Source organism: Aquarana catesbeiana, linkage group LG06 (genome assembly GCF_042186555.1).
Source record: "Aquarana catesbeiana isolate 2022-GZ linkage group LG06, ASM4218655v1, whole genome shotgun sequence".
Lineage (NCBI taxonomy): Eukaryota > Metazoa > Chordata > Amphibia > Anura > Ranidae > Aquarana > Aquarana catesbeiana.
The window spans coordinates 312,595,666-312,612,113 of record NC_133329.1 but is presented as its reverse complement, the minus strand read 5'-3'; the positions used below and the strand labels follow the sequence as shown (position 1 = coordinate 312,612,113).

At 43.8% G+C, this 16,448-nt stretch overlaps 1 protein-coding gene across 1 annotated transcript in view; it reads right to left on the bottom strand.

The window, feature by feature from the left end:
- The window catches only part of TRPM8 (transient receptor potential cation channel subfamily M member 8), a 167,000-nt gene that overhangs the window by 83,609 nt on the left and 66,943 nt on the right, over positions 1–16,448 (bottom strand). Inside the window, exons 11-13 of the mRNA XM_073634952.1 lie at positions 9,162–9,264; positions 4,239–4,357; positions 3,351–3,632 (exon numbers count right to left, since the gene is read on the bottom strand). Of these exons, the coding sequence (XP_073491053.1) occupies positions 3,351–3,632; positions 4,239–4,357; positions 9,162–9,264 (504 nt within the window). The remainder of the gene's footprint in view (positions 1–3,350; positions 3,633–4,238; positions 4,358–9,161; positions 9,265–16,448) is intronic.

Sequence of the window (16,448 nt, the reverse complement as noted above, 5' to 3'; positions counted from 1 at the left end):
ATCTACACCTCTTCCCTGGGTCAGCTGATAGCCTCTCACGGCTTTCAATATCATTTCTACGCTGACGACACACAAATCTATCTCTCCACCCCTCAACTCACTCCATCAGTCTCCTCACGCATCACTAACTTACTAACAGACATATCTGTATGAATGTCACACTACTTCCTCAAACCCAACTTGTCCAAAACCGAGCTTATATTTCCTCCCCCACATGCCTCTTCCCCTGACTTTTCTGTCAAGAGCAATAGCACAACCATCCACCCATCCCCACATGTCAGCATGCTAGGTGTTATCCTGGACTCTGAACTCTCCTTTCGGCCCCACATCCAATCACTTTCCAAAGCTTGCCGTCTCAACCTCTGCAACATTTCTAAACTATGTCCCTTTCTAACCAATGGAACCACAAAGCTCTTGATTCACTCCCTGGTTATCTCTCGCCTTGACTACTGCAACTCCCTCCTCATTGGCTTACCTTTAAATAGACTATCCCCCCTTCAGTCCATCATGAATGCTGCTGCCAGACTCATCCACCTTACAAACCGCTCAATGTCTGCTACCCCTCTCTGCCAATCCCTCCATGGGCTGCCACTCACCCAACTTAATTCAAAATACTAACAATGAGTTACAAAGCCATCCACAACTCTGCCCCCAGCTACATCACTAGCCTAGTCTCAAAATACCAACCTAATCGCCCTCTTCTTTCCTCCCAAAACCTCCTGCTCTCTAGCTCCCTCATCACCTCCTCCCATATCCGCCTCCAGGACTTCTCCCCAGCCTCGCCCATCCTCTGGAATTTGCTACCCCAATCTGTCAGAAGGTCCAATGAGCAGGGCTCTGATTCCCCCCTGTATTGAATTGTATTTTAGTTGTACTGTCTGCCCTAATGTTGTAAGGCACTGTGTAAACTGTCAGCACTAAATAGATCCTATATAATAATAATAATAATCTTCTGTTTTTGTTTTATTTTGCCCTTTTGGTGCCCGTACTGTATGGACACAGACTTTGTAAATAAACTTCAAGTGTGTTTTACCAAGTTCCTGCTGTGTCTTTTCACTGTACTTTGCACTCATCCAGGGAGACATGTAGAACACTCTGCTGAGCTAATTCCTCACACCCCAGACAGCATCGCTCTTGAAGAACATCTAATGATGTCTACTGCCGCTTCAGCTACAAAGTCTCCCACCAACTTCAGCTCTTACAAAGCTGTTACCACCTTCTCTCTCTCCACTGTCTCCAGAAGAGCTTTTTTAATTAGCCATCCAACTCAGTATTGTTCTGCCTACCGCTGCAAATGGTATTGCTGTTCTGCAGGCACCTCCAGATGCTATATAAGAGCACTTCAGATCTAGATCTAAATTTCAGTCTAGAGCGTCCTTGAACGTAACCGCAAGGTGACACGTCTTGCCAGTTGCATTAGTGATGCATCCACCATCAGAGGCGACAGCAGCAGATTGGCTTTTGGCTCTTTCAGAGGATTCAGTTTTGACAACCTGTGATTCATACAGGCATTTTCCTCTGGCCCCTGCCATTCTTCCTAGATTAACTCCTCCAGTACCTCAATGAAGGGAAATGAGACCAGATCTTTCTTGAGATTTGGGAAGTACTTTCTAACCTTGTGGAGAGTTTCTGTCACTTCATTACAGGCGATTGCCTCCTTAACTACCCTTGCAAAAGGCTCTATTAAGCATAAGTCAAAGCCTTTAGCCCCTTTAATGTCTTTGTCCTCCGATGAACTTTCCAATTCGGATGTTACCTGCTGGCTCTGGCTAGAAATGCCAGGCAATTCAGCTGCCACCTTAGGAGTAGAGGCTTCCTGTATTGACTCTTTGGCCAATTCATTAATCTGCTACTTCCCTGACAGCCGCTTTTTGTCTATCGCTGCTTCCTCCAAGAGGACTTGATATACTAGCTTACCAGGCAATAACTTTCCTCCACAAACCCAGCAACTGTTAGGGCTGGCATGTTTTGTAGATGGGGAGCAATGATAATGAGAGGCGAGATTATATCCTTGATCAACATTGCCTGGAATGTCTGTGCCTAGATGGTGACTTGTTTTGGCCTTTAGAAGGCTCCCTCCATCTTGAGGTCCTTGCAGGGCTGTAGGCCACTTCCTCCAAGCAGACTTGATGTACGAGCTTGTCAGGCAACAACGTTCCACTACAAACCCAGCAACTATTAGGGCTGGTAACCTGTGATGTTTTGTACATGGAGAGCAATTATGAGAGGCGAGATGATGACCTTTATAAACATTGCCTGGAATGTTTGTGCTTTGATAGCAACTTATTTTGGCCTTTAGAGGGCCACCTTCATCTTGAGGTCTTTGCAGGGCTGTAGATATTACAACAGCATTGGGACCAGATGCTCTCTTTTTCTCAAAATCTTCAGTACTTGCCTAATCACTTCTTTACAGGCAATGGGTGGTCTGACTGGGCAGCGTTCCCCATAGCAACAAGGTAAAGCAGCAGACTGAAATGAAAAACAGCATGACACTGAGATCCTAGAGCAAGCATAGAGAAGGAGCCTGAGATAGGAAGAGGGAAATAATACCTGCAGACAATGACCACATAAGCATCCAGCATGCAAGAGAAGGGAACACTTTCATGTGTTGCCAAGAAAATGCCTTAAATGGCACCCCTGGCCATCAGTGATGATATCACCTGCCCGAGCATGTTCAGATTGCGGCCTTGGTTCCCAGCACTATCTTGCAAAAAGGCAAGCCAGGAAAAAGTGCCTACAGTGGCTGCATCACTTCCTGTCATCCATGCTCAAAGTGTACTTCCACTGCTGCTGCCATCTTGGAAATGGCAAATGCCCACAACACAAATGGGTGCAGAGAAAACACTGACAAACAGAGAAAAGAAAGGAAAAACAAAGGGAAAATGCTGCCACTCACTCCAAAGCTTGTTTAAAGCTTTTTTTGACAGGCCATGCCTCCAAGACCACCAGAATGGGGCTCCAACCATATAGATTATTTAGAGGCAGTACAGGAAGGACTTCCACCCAGGAGAGGCTGAACTTGTCGGGGGCAACAAGCAGTAAGGGATACGTTGCAACTCCAGTCCTGATCAGGCAAGGACAGAAAAGAGAATGCTGCAAGCCAGTTCTGTTTGATTTATTTTACCAGTCTTATCAGGTTGTGAGGGCAGAGCCACATCCCATTGTTTGCTGCCACAATGCGCTAGGAAAGGTAACTTACATAAAAAAGAGTTAGCCTTCGCCTTTAGCACTAAACCTGTAAAAGTCTATTTCTGATGGCTTACTTTGGAATTGTTCAACCATTTATTTTTTTTGCAGATCATTTAAAGGGGTGATGCATGCATGTATTTATCACTTATAAGTGCTCTTACCTGAATGTCTGAGTCATCACAGCTGTTCCTCTCTTCTTTGCGGTTTCTTTGATAGCTCAATACCATTTTCCAGACAAAGGTGAGTAAGGAGTCATTGTAAGAGTTTTTGGCAATCTGCAAATTACGAAATACTAGGGTACTAAAATGCTGAGAAAAAAGTTCACTAAGGATTTCACTGCTCAGAAACTTGTGTAGATTTAGACCATTCTCCAGCAAAAGACGCACAAACTTTGGGCGGTCCTTCACTAGTGCAGCAAACATAGCATCTTCCAGATCAGCTGACTAATAAAAACAAAAGAACAGTACAGCTGAGTATAATTATACAGTCATGTGACTAAATCAGTAGGTATCTGGTCATGTGAGGTCCAAAGCAGAAGTTTCTATAATAAATTCAAATGTTTTGTGGCCTTTGGTAATGTTTAAGGCTTTAAGCGAGTGAGTTGGACAACTTAAAACGGGGGACGTATTTTTTGAGGGTAGGTGTACTATAGGTCTAGCCCCAGTATTAACCTGAGACTGAACTAAAAAATAATTTCCAACTTCCATAAAAAATCATCAGCCCAAATCTTTGACCACATTTACCTCAGTATATGACCCATCATGTCAGTAGTCTTCATTCACTAGTTAAGGTGTGATGGCTATTGTATTTATTCATTATCAGCAGTGACAAAAGAGAAAATAATCTAAAATAATGAGTCTGATATAGAAACTGAATTGTCCTACTTTTGCTTTTATGACTTGCCAGCCTGCAAGTGGTCTAGGCCTGCTGTTGCCCATAACTACTGACAGATATGCATATTTAAATGGTGTATGTATGATTTAATTACAGAATATTTTATCAAAAAAAAGCCACAAACATATTGCTCACAATGACAGCATATGCCATACCTCCCATCGCCTATCATTTGTGAAGATTTCTTCACTAGCAAGATCCAATTGGTTCCACTCTAGCAACAATTTCAGCTGTGCATTCCAATTGTCCTTATCCTGTTCATTAGTGCTGAAAGCTGTAATCAAAAGCAATGACAAAGGGTAAACAGTTTGAAACAATGTTATATCAACATTTTTTTTAAATATAGATGGTAACCTAGCAGGCCTTTAGTCTCTGGGCTAATGCAGCCACCACAAAATTGTAAACTACTACATGTATTGTAAAAAGAATAAGGAAGCAGGGCTTGCGGCCAGTGACTTTGTAGTTTGCCTACCAGTACAATGGTGTGGTGTTTGCGAGTTTAACCGGTGATATTTGTGAGTACTTTTTCTTAATTAATAAAGAAGTGTTTTAGCGTAATTATCCTATGTTGGGTTGCTTTTCTTTCTATTATTCCTGAGGTGAGCTTTGCGTCCTTGGGTTTTGGTTTTGTTCCAAAAGGAAAAACATGTGCAAGCATGCAGCGGATCTGGTGGGGATTAACCCCATAAAAAGATCATACATTTCTCCTAAGAAGCTGGCATTTTTGGTGGTTTGAAAGTTGGGAGCACTGAATGTTTGACTTCAAAGCACAAGTGCTAAATTATGTTTTAGCATTATTACCCTAAGTTGATCTTCTTTTTCTCCTAATATTACACCTGAGAGGAGCTGTGCATTCTGGGATATTGGCTGTATTCCAGAAGTAGAAAAACGTAGAAACATAAAATGTGTTGGGTTTAACCCTTTTCACAAGCGCATTTGATCTCTAAAACCCAGAGATCATATACAGCTGGTACGAAGTTGGCACTTTTGGTGGTTTGCAAAGTTGGGAACACCGAATGCTTGATTACAATGCACATGTTTTATACCATGCGTTAGTAGCCCTTTTGGGCTGTTTGTGGACACTGGGTGTGGACCTTAATTTTTACATACATTTTATGAACAATTGTATGAGTTAAAGTGGTTCTAAAGCCTAAACATTTGTTACCTTAATGCATTCCTTGCATTAAGGTAACAAATGTTTAGGCATCCATTTTGGCCCTCTACCCCTTCTTTTACTTACCTGAGCCTTCGTTCAATTCAGCGCTGTGCACATCTGCAGCTCTTCTGTCCCCTCACTTCCATGTCTCACTGGCCTTGCAGGGGCACTGGGAGCCATTGGCTTTTGTTGCTGTCAATCAAAGCCAGTGACGAGAGAGCAGGGGTGGGGCCGAGTCCCGCTATCTGTGTCAATGGAAGCAGCAGCAGGGATCGGGAGTGAGCTGCTTCCCATTGGGGCACTGGACAGAGAGGAGGGGCCAGGGCTTTGGCGGGGGATACAAGAAGAGGAGGATCCGTGCTGCTCTGTGCAATTCCATTGCACAGAGCAGGTAAGTATAGAGATGTATGTTATTTTTTTTTCCCTTTAAAATCACTTTAGCTGTTGATTGTACTTTATATTTGTGTAATCACCAAATGTTTATATTATTTTTATTGATGTAAACACAGGAGAAATATATTTTGTTGTGTACAGTTATATACAGGTATATTCAGTCAATATGGTTTTGCGCACTGTTTTGGCTTTATACTACATGTATTACAATTCCTAATTAATTGGCACTTAGGAAAACACCTTTACAACCAGCAGCATTATGTATCAATCATAAGTACATGTTTTTACAGCCATGGAATGTTAATCTTATGGGTGGATTACTATATTTATGAAAAAGTCTGTTCAAATCTGTGTATCTACAAAGATCAGTGACTTCACTGAAACAGTTAGGCCTCATTCACATGGGTGTACTTGTGCGCACTCCTATATGAGGGCCGTGTTTTGCTTGGACAAGATGCACAGGTGTTCTACAGCTACTACTCCCAATTTGACACCTGTGTGGGTGCAGCTGCATGCAGTGTGAATTCAGGGACTGTGTCTGTGCAGCTGCTGCGTCACTGTTGAAAAAAAGGTAGAAAGGCCGGTGCCATGGAAGTCAGCTAAAACATTGTTTTAATAATGCAGGTGAACAACAGTCAAAAAAGTCAACGCGTTTCAGCCATCAGGCCTTAATCATGGCCTCACAGTTGACATGAGTGGTACTGCCTGCACAGGAATGCATTAACCACTTCAATACTAGGCATTTAGACACCTTCCTGCCTAGGCCAATTTTCAGCTTTCAGCGCTGTCGCAATTTGAATGACAATTGTGCGGTCATACAACACTATACCCAAACAAATTTTTTATCATTTTGTTCCCACAAATAGAGCTTTCTTTTGGTGGTATTTGATCACCTCTGTGGTTTTTATTTTTTGCGCAACAAATAAAAAAAGACCAAAAATTTTGAAAAAAAAAGTTTTTCTTTGTTTCTGTTAAAAATGTTTGTAAATAAGTAAGTTTTCTTCTTCAACGACGGGCACTGATATGGCTGCACTGACGGGCACTGATAAGGCGGCACTGATGGGCACCGATGAGGTGGCACTGATTAGGTGGCACTGATGGGCACTGATAGGTGGCACTGATGGGCACTGATAGGTGGCACTGGTATGCGGCACTGATGGGCACTCATAGGTGGCACTGATGGGCACTTATAGGCAGCACTGATGGGCACTCATAGGTGGCATTGATGGGTACTTATGGGTGGCACTGATGGATATTTATAGATGGCACTGATAGGTGGAACGGATGGGCACTGATAGGAGGGCACTGATGGGCATGGATGGGCACTGACAGGTGGTATCGATGGACACTGATGGGTGGCACTGATGACACTGATTGGTGGCACTGATGACACTGATGGGTGGCATTGCTGGGCATCACTGATATATAATGGTGCCAGTCAGTGCCCATTTGTGGGCACTGATTGGCACAGATCGGGCATAATTTGCACATGTGGATGGCCATGGGGTACATACCTGGCCATCCACATGTTGCCCCCTTCCATGGTGGTCCTGGTGGCTTCCCTGGTGGTTCTAGTGTGGGCATCCGAGGGGGGCTGCGCTGATAAACAATCAGCGCAGACCCCCCCCCCGTCAGGAGAGCCACCTATCGCCTCTCCTCTATTCGCGTCTGTCAGATGCGAGTGAGGAAAAGCCGATCAACGACGTTTACTATTGACATCGTGATCAGCCGTGATTAGACACGGCTGATCACGTGGTAAAGAGCCTCCGCCGGAGGCTCTTTACCAAGATCGGTGGAGCGGTGTGTCAGACTGATCACCGCGATGCGCGCCCCCACGGGCGCGTGGCGGCGGTTATCCTGCTGGACGTCATATGACGCCCAGTCAGGATAACTGAACCACTGCCCAGCCGTCAATCTGCTATAGGCCGGGCAGGAAGTGGTTAAACACCCATGCATCCTGTGCAGGCAAAACACGGCCCTCATACCTGTGTGCGCTTAAGTACGCTTGTGTGAATGAGGCATTAAAAGAATTCCATGTATTTTGAGCACACATTCTTGTAGAAAATAGCAGCTATTTGAAGCACATCTGGAAGCCCTATAAATGACCCAAAGGCATAAAATGATGGCTGGTATTAGAGAATAGTCTTGTAGCTCAAATATCTTTTCCCTGTTTCACACTATTGTAAAACCATAGCAAAGAGCTTTTGGAACCTAAAAGCAGGGCTTTTTTTCAGCAGGAACTAGGAGGAACTCAGTTCCACCACCTCTGGCTCAGGTCTTCTGCTCCCTGATCATCACTATCACTTAATAACACTGAAGTTCAGCTTCTGCGTTTACAAGTGATAGCTTATCTCCCAGTACACCCACAGGTCTCCTGCGCAGATCCCACTGAGTGCCAGACAGGGACAAGGGAGATACAGAACAGGTGCCCAGGGTTCAGTGCAGTCATGGGCAGGAGAGGGTGCGTGGTAGACTGCACCCTCTGTGGTCTCCATTTTTTCCCTGGTGACCAGTTGTTGATGATCCTACTGCATGATATCCCTTGCAAGTGACTGTAGTATAGTATAGTATGCTGGGAGGTACTACAGCTGGATAGGTGCTTCAGCTTAATATTGCAACAAAGGTAAGACATATGACAGATTGTGGAGCATTTAAGGAGGGGGAGAAGATAAGGGCAGTGGAGGGAGGGGTTGTATGCAGAGGGAAGAGCTACTATTTGATGCCATTTGGCAGCTTTGTGTGTGTGGCGGGCATGGTTAAGTTCCTGCACCTTTTCTCTGAGAAAAAAAGCCCTGCCTAAAAGAAAGTCATAAACATTCCAACATCATTAGTATATTAGGTACTCTACAGTCTGGCCTAATTTTCAAATAGGAATGTGACATACTTACCAGTCATCTTAAAGTACAACTAAAGGCTCCTGTATAACAAGTACCACGTCTAGTTACTATGTGATGCACAAGACTCATAAAGTAAATTAAAAAACTTTCTTTACCTTCCTTGATTGAGCCATATCCTCCTTCATTTGTGTCTCACACACTCCCTCTCCCAGACACTGCAGCTCACAATGGGATTTATTCAGCAGCAGAAGCAGTGCCATCAATCCAGAAAGCAGTGGGCAGAACTACAAGCTACAGGCTCGTGTGACAATGCTAATCACCACAACCCTTGCAACGTTTTTTTTAACCCAATGTAGTGCAAGCAGGCACAGTATACATAACATTCAGAACCTTCATATAGACTGTGGCAATGCAGCATTGTTGCCACACCATCACAGGAAGTTACATTAGGTGCACTACACTGGCAAGATTAACATGTATTGGTGGGACTTTGCAGGGGAACTAAGAGGAAACTATAAGTGCAGATGCACTTATAATTAAAGGTCGCAGCACACTTTTTAATGGGAAGCCATAGTTCTACTTTAACACAATAACACTGATAAAGTCAAGTGAATTTAGTCTCCTGTTTTAGGTAGAGTAGTAAAAGATCGTGTGCCAGTAGCATACTGTAAGTCATGGTATTGCCCACTTACCTTTGTATAGAGCATAACAAATAGCGTTGCTTACTATTTCATCGCCAGCCTGCTCAATCTTAATTACAGTCAGAAGATGAAGGTGTTCCATTATTTCTTTAATCTGCAAAGGTACAGCATTAATCCATACCACATGTCTTTATTTTTGAATCATATAGTAGTGGGTAAGTTGATTGATTGTTTCCTACTGTTGCATGTATGTAATGCAAAGTATAAATATAAGCCAATATTAGTTTTCAGCAATTCAGTGTAGTAATCTAACAAAAACGAATACAAGTACATCGTGGGGCTATTATTATTAACTATTGTGCAATTTTGTTAATTGCACTGTGTTTGTTAATTAAGAGATATTACCCTTTCTTAAAATGTGATGTAAAATATAAACCTAATTGACAGTTTTTTTTTTATCTTCTATTATGTGTGAACATGTGTCAGGTAATACTTTCTGTTTTAATAGTTTTTTTATTGTTTTTTCAGAAGAAAAATATCATAACGAGTTACAAAATAGAAAACCAACTATAATATCATTGGTTTATATCCAACGCATTTTGAGAAAATTGTTAGGAAAACTGGTACAGATATACCATAAGTGTGGATATGGTTTCATCAAAAGAGGTGTAACCATAAAACTACACAATATGCAGCATTGTTGATAAGTAAAAAGACAGGCAAAAAAAAGGAAAATAAGAGAAGAAAAGAGAAGTAAAAAAGAAAAGGAAATAATCTTGTCCATCCGAAAGCTCCCCACCGATTACATAACCTGCTGCCGTTAAATATCTTACCTGTAAGTAAGAAAGCCAGGGCTTCCATACCTTATCAAAAAGTGTTTGTTTATCCTGTAGGACGCTCACATTTTTTTTCATTAAGCATAATCCAAGTCAACTTGGGCTTCAACAGGGCCAAGTCGACTACAGGGCTTTTCGAAGCTGTTGCAATGGCTATTTTAGCCACCAAAAATATAAAGTAAATTAGGATCTGTGGATATCACGGGATGTCATCTACTGGCATGTTCAGCAGCGCAATCCGAGCGTCCTTCACAATATTTACCATTGTAACAGAATATATCAAAGAGTGGACATTTCCCCAGAACTGCCTACCCTTAGGGCATGTTCACCAAATATGAAGGGGTGTCCCCAACTGTCCACCTTCATCCTCATGCCAAAAGCATGAGGATGAAGAACCTAGAAATATTTTTGAGAAGCGTTCTGTTACTAAATACCATCTAGGTTAAACTTTAAAGCCGGGTTCACACTGGAACCCGCTGCGGATCGCACAGGAGCGCTGTGCGTCCCTGTTCCCCATCTCAGGGATGAATCAGGGCCAAATCTATGCCTGAATTCGGCCCTGAAACGGAGCCAAAGACGCACAGCGTTTCTGTGCAGTGCGCTCCGTAGCCGCAACGGGGATATGTGAACCGGCTCCTGCTATGCGAATTGGATGCGGGGAAACCCGCATCTAATTCGCGTAGGTGTGAACCCGGCCTAAAGCTTGCCTCTACCAGTGTTACATTTATAATAGTGATAAAAATGTAAATTACCGCGCCGCTAAATAACAAATAAGGGATAGAAAAATAAAAAAACAAAAAACAAAGCAGCTGCTAGGAACATGAGATACACACATATACAGATATAAAGTTGAATAAAGCTGCACTAAAAAATGAAACAAAAAATAAATAAATAAAAATAAAATATGTAGATATAGTCCATATACCACAGTAAATGTGTACAAATCTCAAAAAACTTCCAACACAACGGCAGCCTATGTGTTGCACAGATTCAGTCCGTATAATATGCACCAGTGTGTAATCTTGCAATAAACACCACTAAAAAACAGTGCACCTCCACCACAGAGTGTGTGCTTACCAGAGGGCAAGCTCTCATGAGCCTGCGGCTTATAAACCCAGCCAGGGCCTCTGTCCAGAAGGGTATTGAGATGGCAATTCACAGGTATTAGGTAGGAAGGATCTTGGTCTAGACACCAGGCGACCAGGGAGACTCGATCATCAGCCAGTCAAGGAAGTAGAACAAGCGTTACCCAAAAATGCGAACAAACTCACCATAGTGTAAATCGTACCATATAGGTAGTTTATTAAAGGCTAAAAGTTTCACTTGAGACCGTCTGAGTGGGGTTCATCATCTCCCTCCTGTCTGATGAACCACAATCCTGGGCTCATAACCTGCTTGAAAAGAGGGATGAGGTGGTAAACTCAGTCACTACATTCTTTGAAGCCATGGCAGTATTATATGACGACCCGCAGAAAACCGCCACTGCCGAATCAGCTCTTCATTCCCTTGTGCAAGGCAGACGAGCAGTGGAAGACTATGTAGAGTTCCGTAGGTGGGCAGCTGATACAGGTTGGAACGATGCAGCCCTAAGATTCCAATTCCGCCTAGGCCTGTCCGAAACCCTCAAGGATGAGCTAGCCAGGTCTGAGGCTCCCGCTATACTTGAGGCTCTCATTCAAGTTTCAATTCAGTAGGACAGGCGCCTGCGGGAGCGGCGCTCCAAGCCATCCCAGAACTTTAGGCCAGCTTGGGTACTACCCAAAGTCCCGGCCCCAGCAGTCCCTGCCTCCATTCCTCCAACCTCCAACACATCCGATGTAGAGCCTATGCAGATAGATCTAATCCAACCCTCTTTGAGCCCGGAAGAAAGGGAACAGGAGCATGCAGCTGCTTCTTAGATATTAACCTTGCAAAAGACTTGCATATTCCTCTCCTTTTCAAGAAAAAAAGACTGGACATACACCTCGCTGATGGCACTCCACCTAGCTCAGGGCCTGTTACTCAAGAGACTGTCCCCATTCTCGCAACCTCAGACACTGGTCATCAGGAATTCCTCCGCTTTGATATTATCAGATCTCCCATTTTCCCAGTCATCCTGGGGATACCTTGGCTGCAGACCCACAACCCATCAATCAACTGGTCCAAATGAGAGGTCACCTTTTCCTCCAGCTACTGTTGCCAACAATGTGGCATTCCCATACAAGTCGACCCCCCTGCGTGCCTAACCATTCAACCTTCAACAGATACCAGTCAGCTTGTTCCCTCAGCTTACCATGACTTCCTTGACATCTTTGACAAGAAGAAAGCCAATACCCTGCCCCCGCACCGGCCCTACGATTGTCCCATCGAGTTTCTTCCTGGAGCAGAGATACCTTTTGGGTGCATCTTCCCATTATCCGAGGTTGAGTTGGAAGCTCTCAGGCAATATATTGATGAGAACCTGGGCAAGAGTTTCATTCGTCCTGCCTCCTCACCCGCAGGAGCAGGCATTTTCTTCGTTGAGAAGAAGGACCACTCCCTCCGGCCGTCTATTGACTACAGGGAGTTCAACAAGATCACTGTCAAGAAGAATTCGAGAAGCAGTCCATCCAGTTCTTAGGGCTCATAATCTCCACTGAGGGGATTTCAATGGACCCCCAAAAGGTCTCAGCAATCCTTGAATGGTCTGCACCCTCTGATAGAAAGGGAGTCCAAAGATTTGTTGGTTTCGCCAACTTCTACCGGAGGTTTATCAAAGGCTTCTCGACCATTATCTCCCCAATAACTCAGCTTACTCGCCTTCATACCTGTTTCCTCTGGAACCAGGAAGCCCAGGCAGCCTTTGAATGTCTGAAGATCTTGTTTACCTCTGCTCCAGTATCGCAACGCCCGGACACAGAACTTCCTTTTATTTTTGAAGTTGATGCTTCTGAAATAGCTACAAGAGCTGTCCTCTCCCAGCGTCTGGGCCCAAAGGCCTTGTTGCACCCAGTAGCCTTCTGCTGCAAAAAACTAAGCCAAGCCGAAAAGAATTATGACGTAGGTTACAGAGAACTCCTGGTAAGTAGCATTTGAAGAGTGGAGGTATCTGTTGGAGGGTGCTACTCACCCAGTCATGATCTTTACTGACCATAAGAACTTAGAATATTTGAGATCCGCTAAGCGGCCTAAGGCCCTGGCAGGCCAGATGGGCCTTATTTTTTTTCAAGATATAACTTCCATTTGACATATAGACCCGGATCTAAGAATGGGAAGGCAGACGCCCTATCCCGGATGTTCCCTGAATCTGCTGAACCTGCTCCCCCGAGCACCATTCTCTCTGCCCAGAACTTTTTGTTTATTCTGCCTAGCTTGAGATCGACTGCATCTTGCCCTGAATCAGAGCATGCTTCTCTAAGGTGACAGGACGGATTACTCTGGCATCAAGATAAGGTCTTCATACCCCAGGAGGCAAGGTTTCCAGTTCTCAAAACATTCCATGACCACCTTTTAGCTGACCACTGGAGCCCATAAAACTAGTGAGCTCATCCAACGGTCCTTCTTGTGGCCCAACCATGTTCGAGACTGCATAGCCTATGTTAGAATCTGCACGGTGTGCCTGCACAGCACAGGTGACAAGACTAAATCCTGGGGATTATTGAGATCCTTAAATGTCCTTAACCGTCCATGGGAAATGATTTTCATGGACTTTATCATTGATCTTCTGCCCTCTGAAGGATTCACTACAATCCTGGTGGTGGTGGATCGCCTGTCAAAGATGGCCTATTTCTTGCCTATGGTAGGCACACCTTCAGCTACAGAGACAGCTCACATGTTCATCAGAGAGATCGTGAGACTCCATGGTCTGCCCAACAACATTGTCTCAGATCGAGGGGTACAGTTTACCTTCAGATTCTGGAGAGCTCTTTGTAAAGCCCTAAGTGTGGAACTCTGCCTTTTTTCGGCCTACCACCCCCAGAGTAATAGGCAAACTGAGCGTACAAATCAAACCATGGAGCAGTACCTACATTGATTCTCAGCCTTTTCCCAAGACAATTGGGCTTCCCTGCTTCCACTGGCGGAGTTCACCTTTAACAACTCGCTACACTCTGCCACCAAGCAGTCATCATTCTGGGCCAACTATGGATTCCACCCTTCCACTATACCAGAGACTATACCCAAATCAGCAGTGCCTGCTGTACAGGACAGACTTGCCTTCATACAACCGAATTACCAATCCCTCCAAGAATGTATACAAAAGGCTCAGTCCAACTATAAGAGGTTCTTTGACAGGAAACGAAGAGGGAATCTCTCCCTTAAAGTCAGTGATGAAGTATATCTATCAACAGCCAACCTGAAGTTACCGTGCCCTTTGAAGAAGTTGTGGCCGAGATATATTGGCCCTTTTCCAATTAAGCGTTTAATAAACCCAGTGGCCTTCGAGTTATCTCTGCCCGATTCATACAAAATTCACCCAGTCTTTCATGCCTCTCTCTTCAAGCCGGCCATACCGGATCCTTTTCCAGGTAGAGTGGAACCACCTCCACCATCGGTAACTGTTGAAGGGGAAACAGAATACGAGGTGGAATCTGTTTTAGATTGCAGAAAACGAGGTAGGCAGATCCAATACTTAATCAAGTGGAAAGGATATCCACCCGAAGAAAGCTCCTGGGAACCCGAAGCCAATGAACATGCCCCCAGATTCCGCTGAGAATTTTGGGCCAAATACCCAGAGAAAATTGCCCAAATGGGCATCTGTAGGCTGCCCGTCGGTGGGGGAGCACTGTCAGGGCGCTGACAGCAGGAGAAGGTCTTTAGGACCCAGCATCTGTCAGGGCACTGACAACAACAAAAAATATATAAACAATTAGTGGTGATGTGACAATATATTATCAACAATGTAACAACTGAAACTGTGATTGAACACTCAGCGGCAATTGTCAAAAAAGGAATGAAACAATCCTATATTTTAAAGTCCAAAAGACTGCTGTAGGTATTGTGTCCAAAAAGTTATTTCTATTACCAACAATGTAGCAATATAACTGTGATTTAAACACTGAGTGGCAAATTCTGAAGGAAAAAAATATCCTATATAATATAGTCCATAGACTAGTGTAAATATTATATCCAAAACACAAAACTTCACAGGGCATCAGAAAACATTAAAACGATTGTGTTCCTCAATGGTCAAAGCAAACAGCGCCACTTACCAGATCAGATGGATCCCAAATTATAGAGATCATACGACATGATACACCACTCATTGTTTATATATTTTTGGTTGTGCATCTTTCCCTTTTTTACACATTTATATAAGCTGGATATTCTGTTTTTTTGTTTGATGCTGCACCTTTTTGTTCACATATTCATTTTTGCATATTTTTTATTTCATTTTATAATTTTTCACATGCACATATCTAAGGTTTAGCACAGATTGTCCTATTTTCTCCACCAACAACAGGAGAAGGGCTCTTGGACCCAGCAACCCCAGCAGCAGATCACATGGGCCTTTATAAGGAAGTGTATCAGTGCTTAAAGTTGCTGACTGATCTCAGCTTGTTACCTGTGTTCCTGTGATTCCTTGCTCCTGTTCCTGACCCCGGCTCGTCTCACGAATACCCTCTGCCTGCTTCTCGTGTTTGACCCGGCTTCCACCTGACTTCGTCTGCTCTGCTTTAAACCTGATTCTGATCTCGGCTTGTGTTGACTACTCTATTATTTCAGTGACTTTACAGACCTGTCTCACTTCACAGGTACCACCTGCCTGCAGATTCTGTTCATCACAACAGCAGGATTCTTGAGCTTTCTGCAAGCAACTTCACAGGCGACCTGTGCTACTTTGTACCCGACTCCTCCTGTCTCACCTTCAGGGGAGTCTGGAACTTAGCTGCAAAGGAAGCCCTCTCTCCATTGGCCTCCAGCACCTGGTATGTGATACATAGGCTGCCGTTGTGTTGGAAGTTTTTAGAGATTTGTACACATTCCCTGTGGTATATGGACTATATCTACATATGTTGTTTAATTTTTTAGCGCAGCTTTATTCAACTCTACATTTATAATACCCTTATGAATACGAGCGTTCCAGGTTTGCCAATCCACATCATCGGGTCTAAGTTAAGATCTTTTTCCCATGCCAGTTGATAGTACAATTTGGAAGACGGGACAACAAATAGTCTGTACACTGAAATGCACTCCCCAATGCAATGTGGTTTGCAAACATCTATTCTCAAAAAGCATTTGTGTGGCAAGATCAGCACTCATTTTTTGAAGAGAGCATAAGTAATGTAGAATTTGTTGTAAACAAAAACTTTCAGAAGATGGCATCTCTAAATGCTGCACAAAATATTAGGAGGGGCGTATGCCCTTTTGATCGAAAAATTGGCCTATCTGATATAATCCCTTGTCCATCCACAATAGAAACTGATAAGATTGTAGACCTGGTGGAAACAAGGGATTGTTGAAGGGAGGGCAGGATATGAGGGGAGCGAAGGGGCAACTGCCTACAAGAAGAGTCTCATAAGCCTGTGAAATGAGAAAGGGTTGG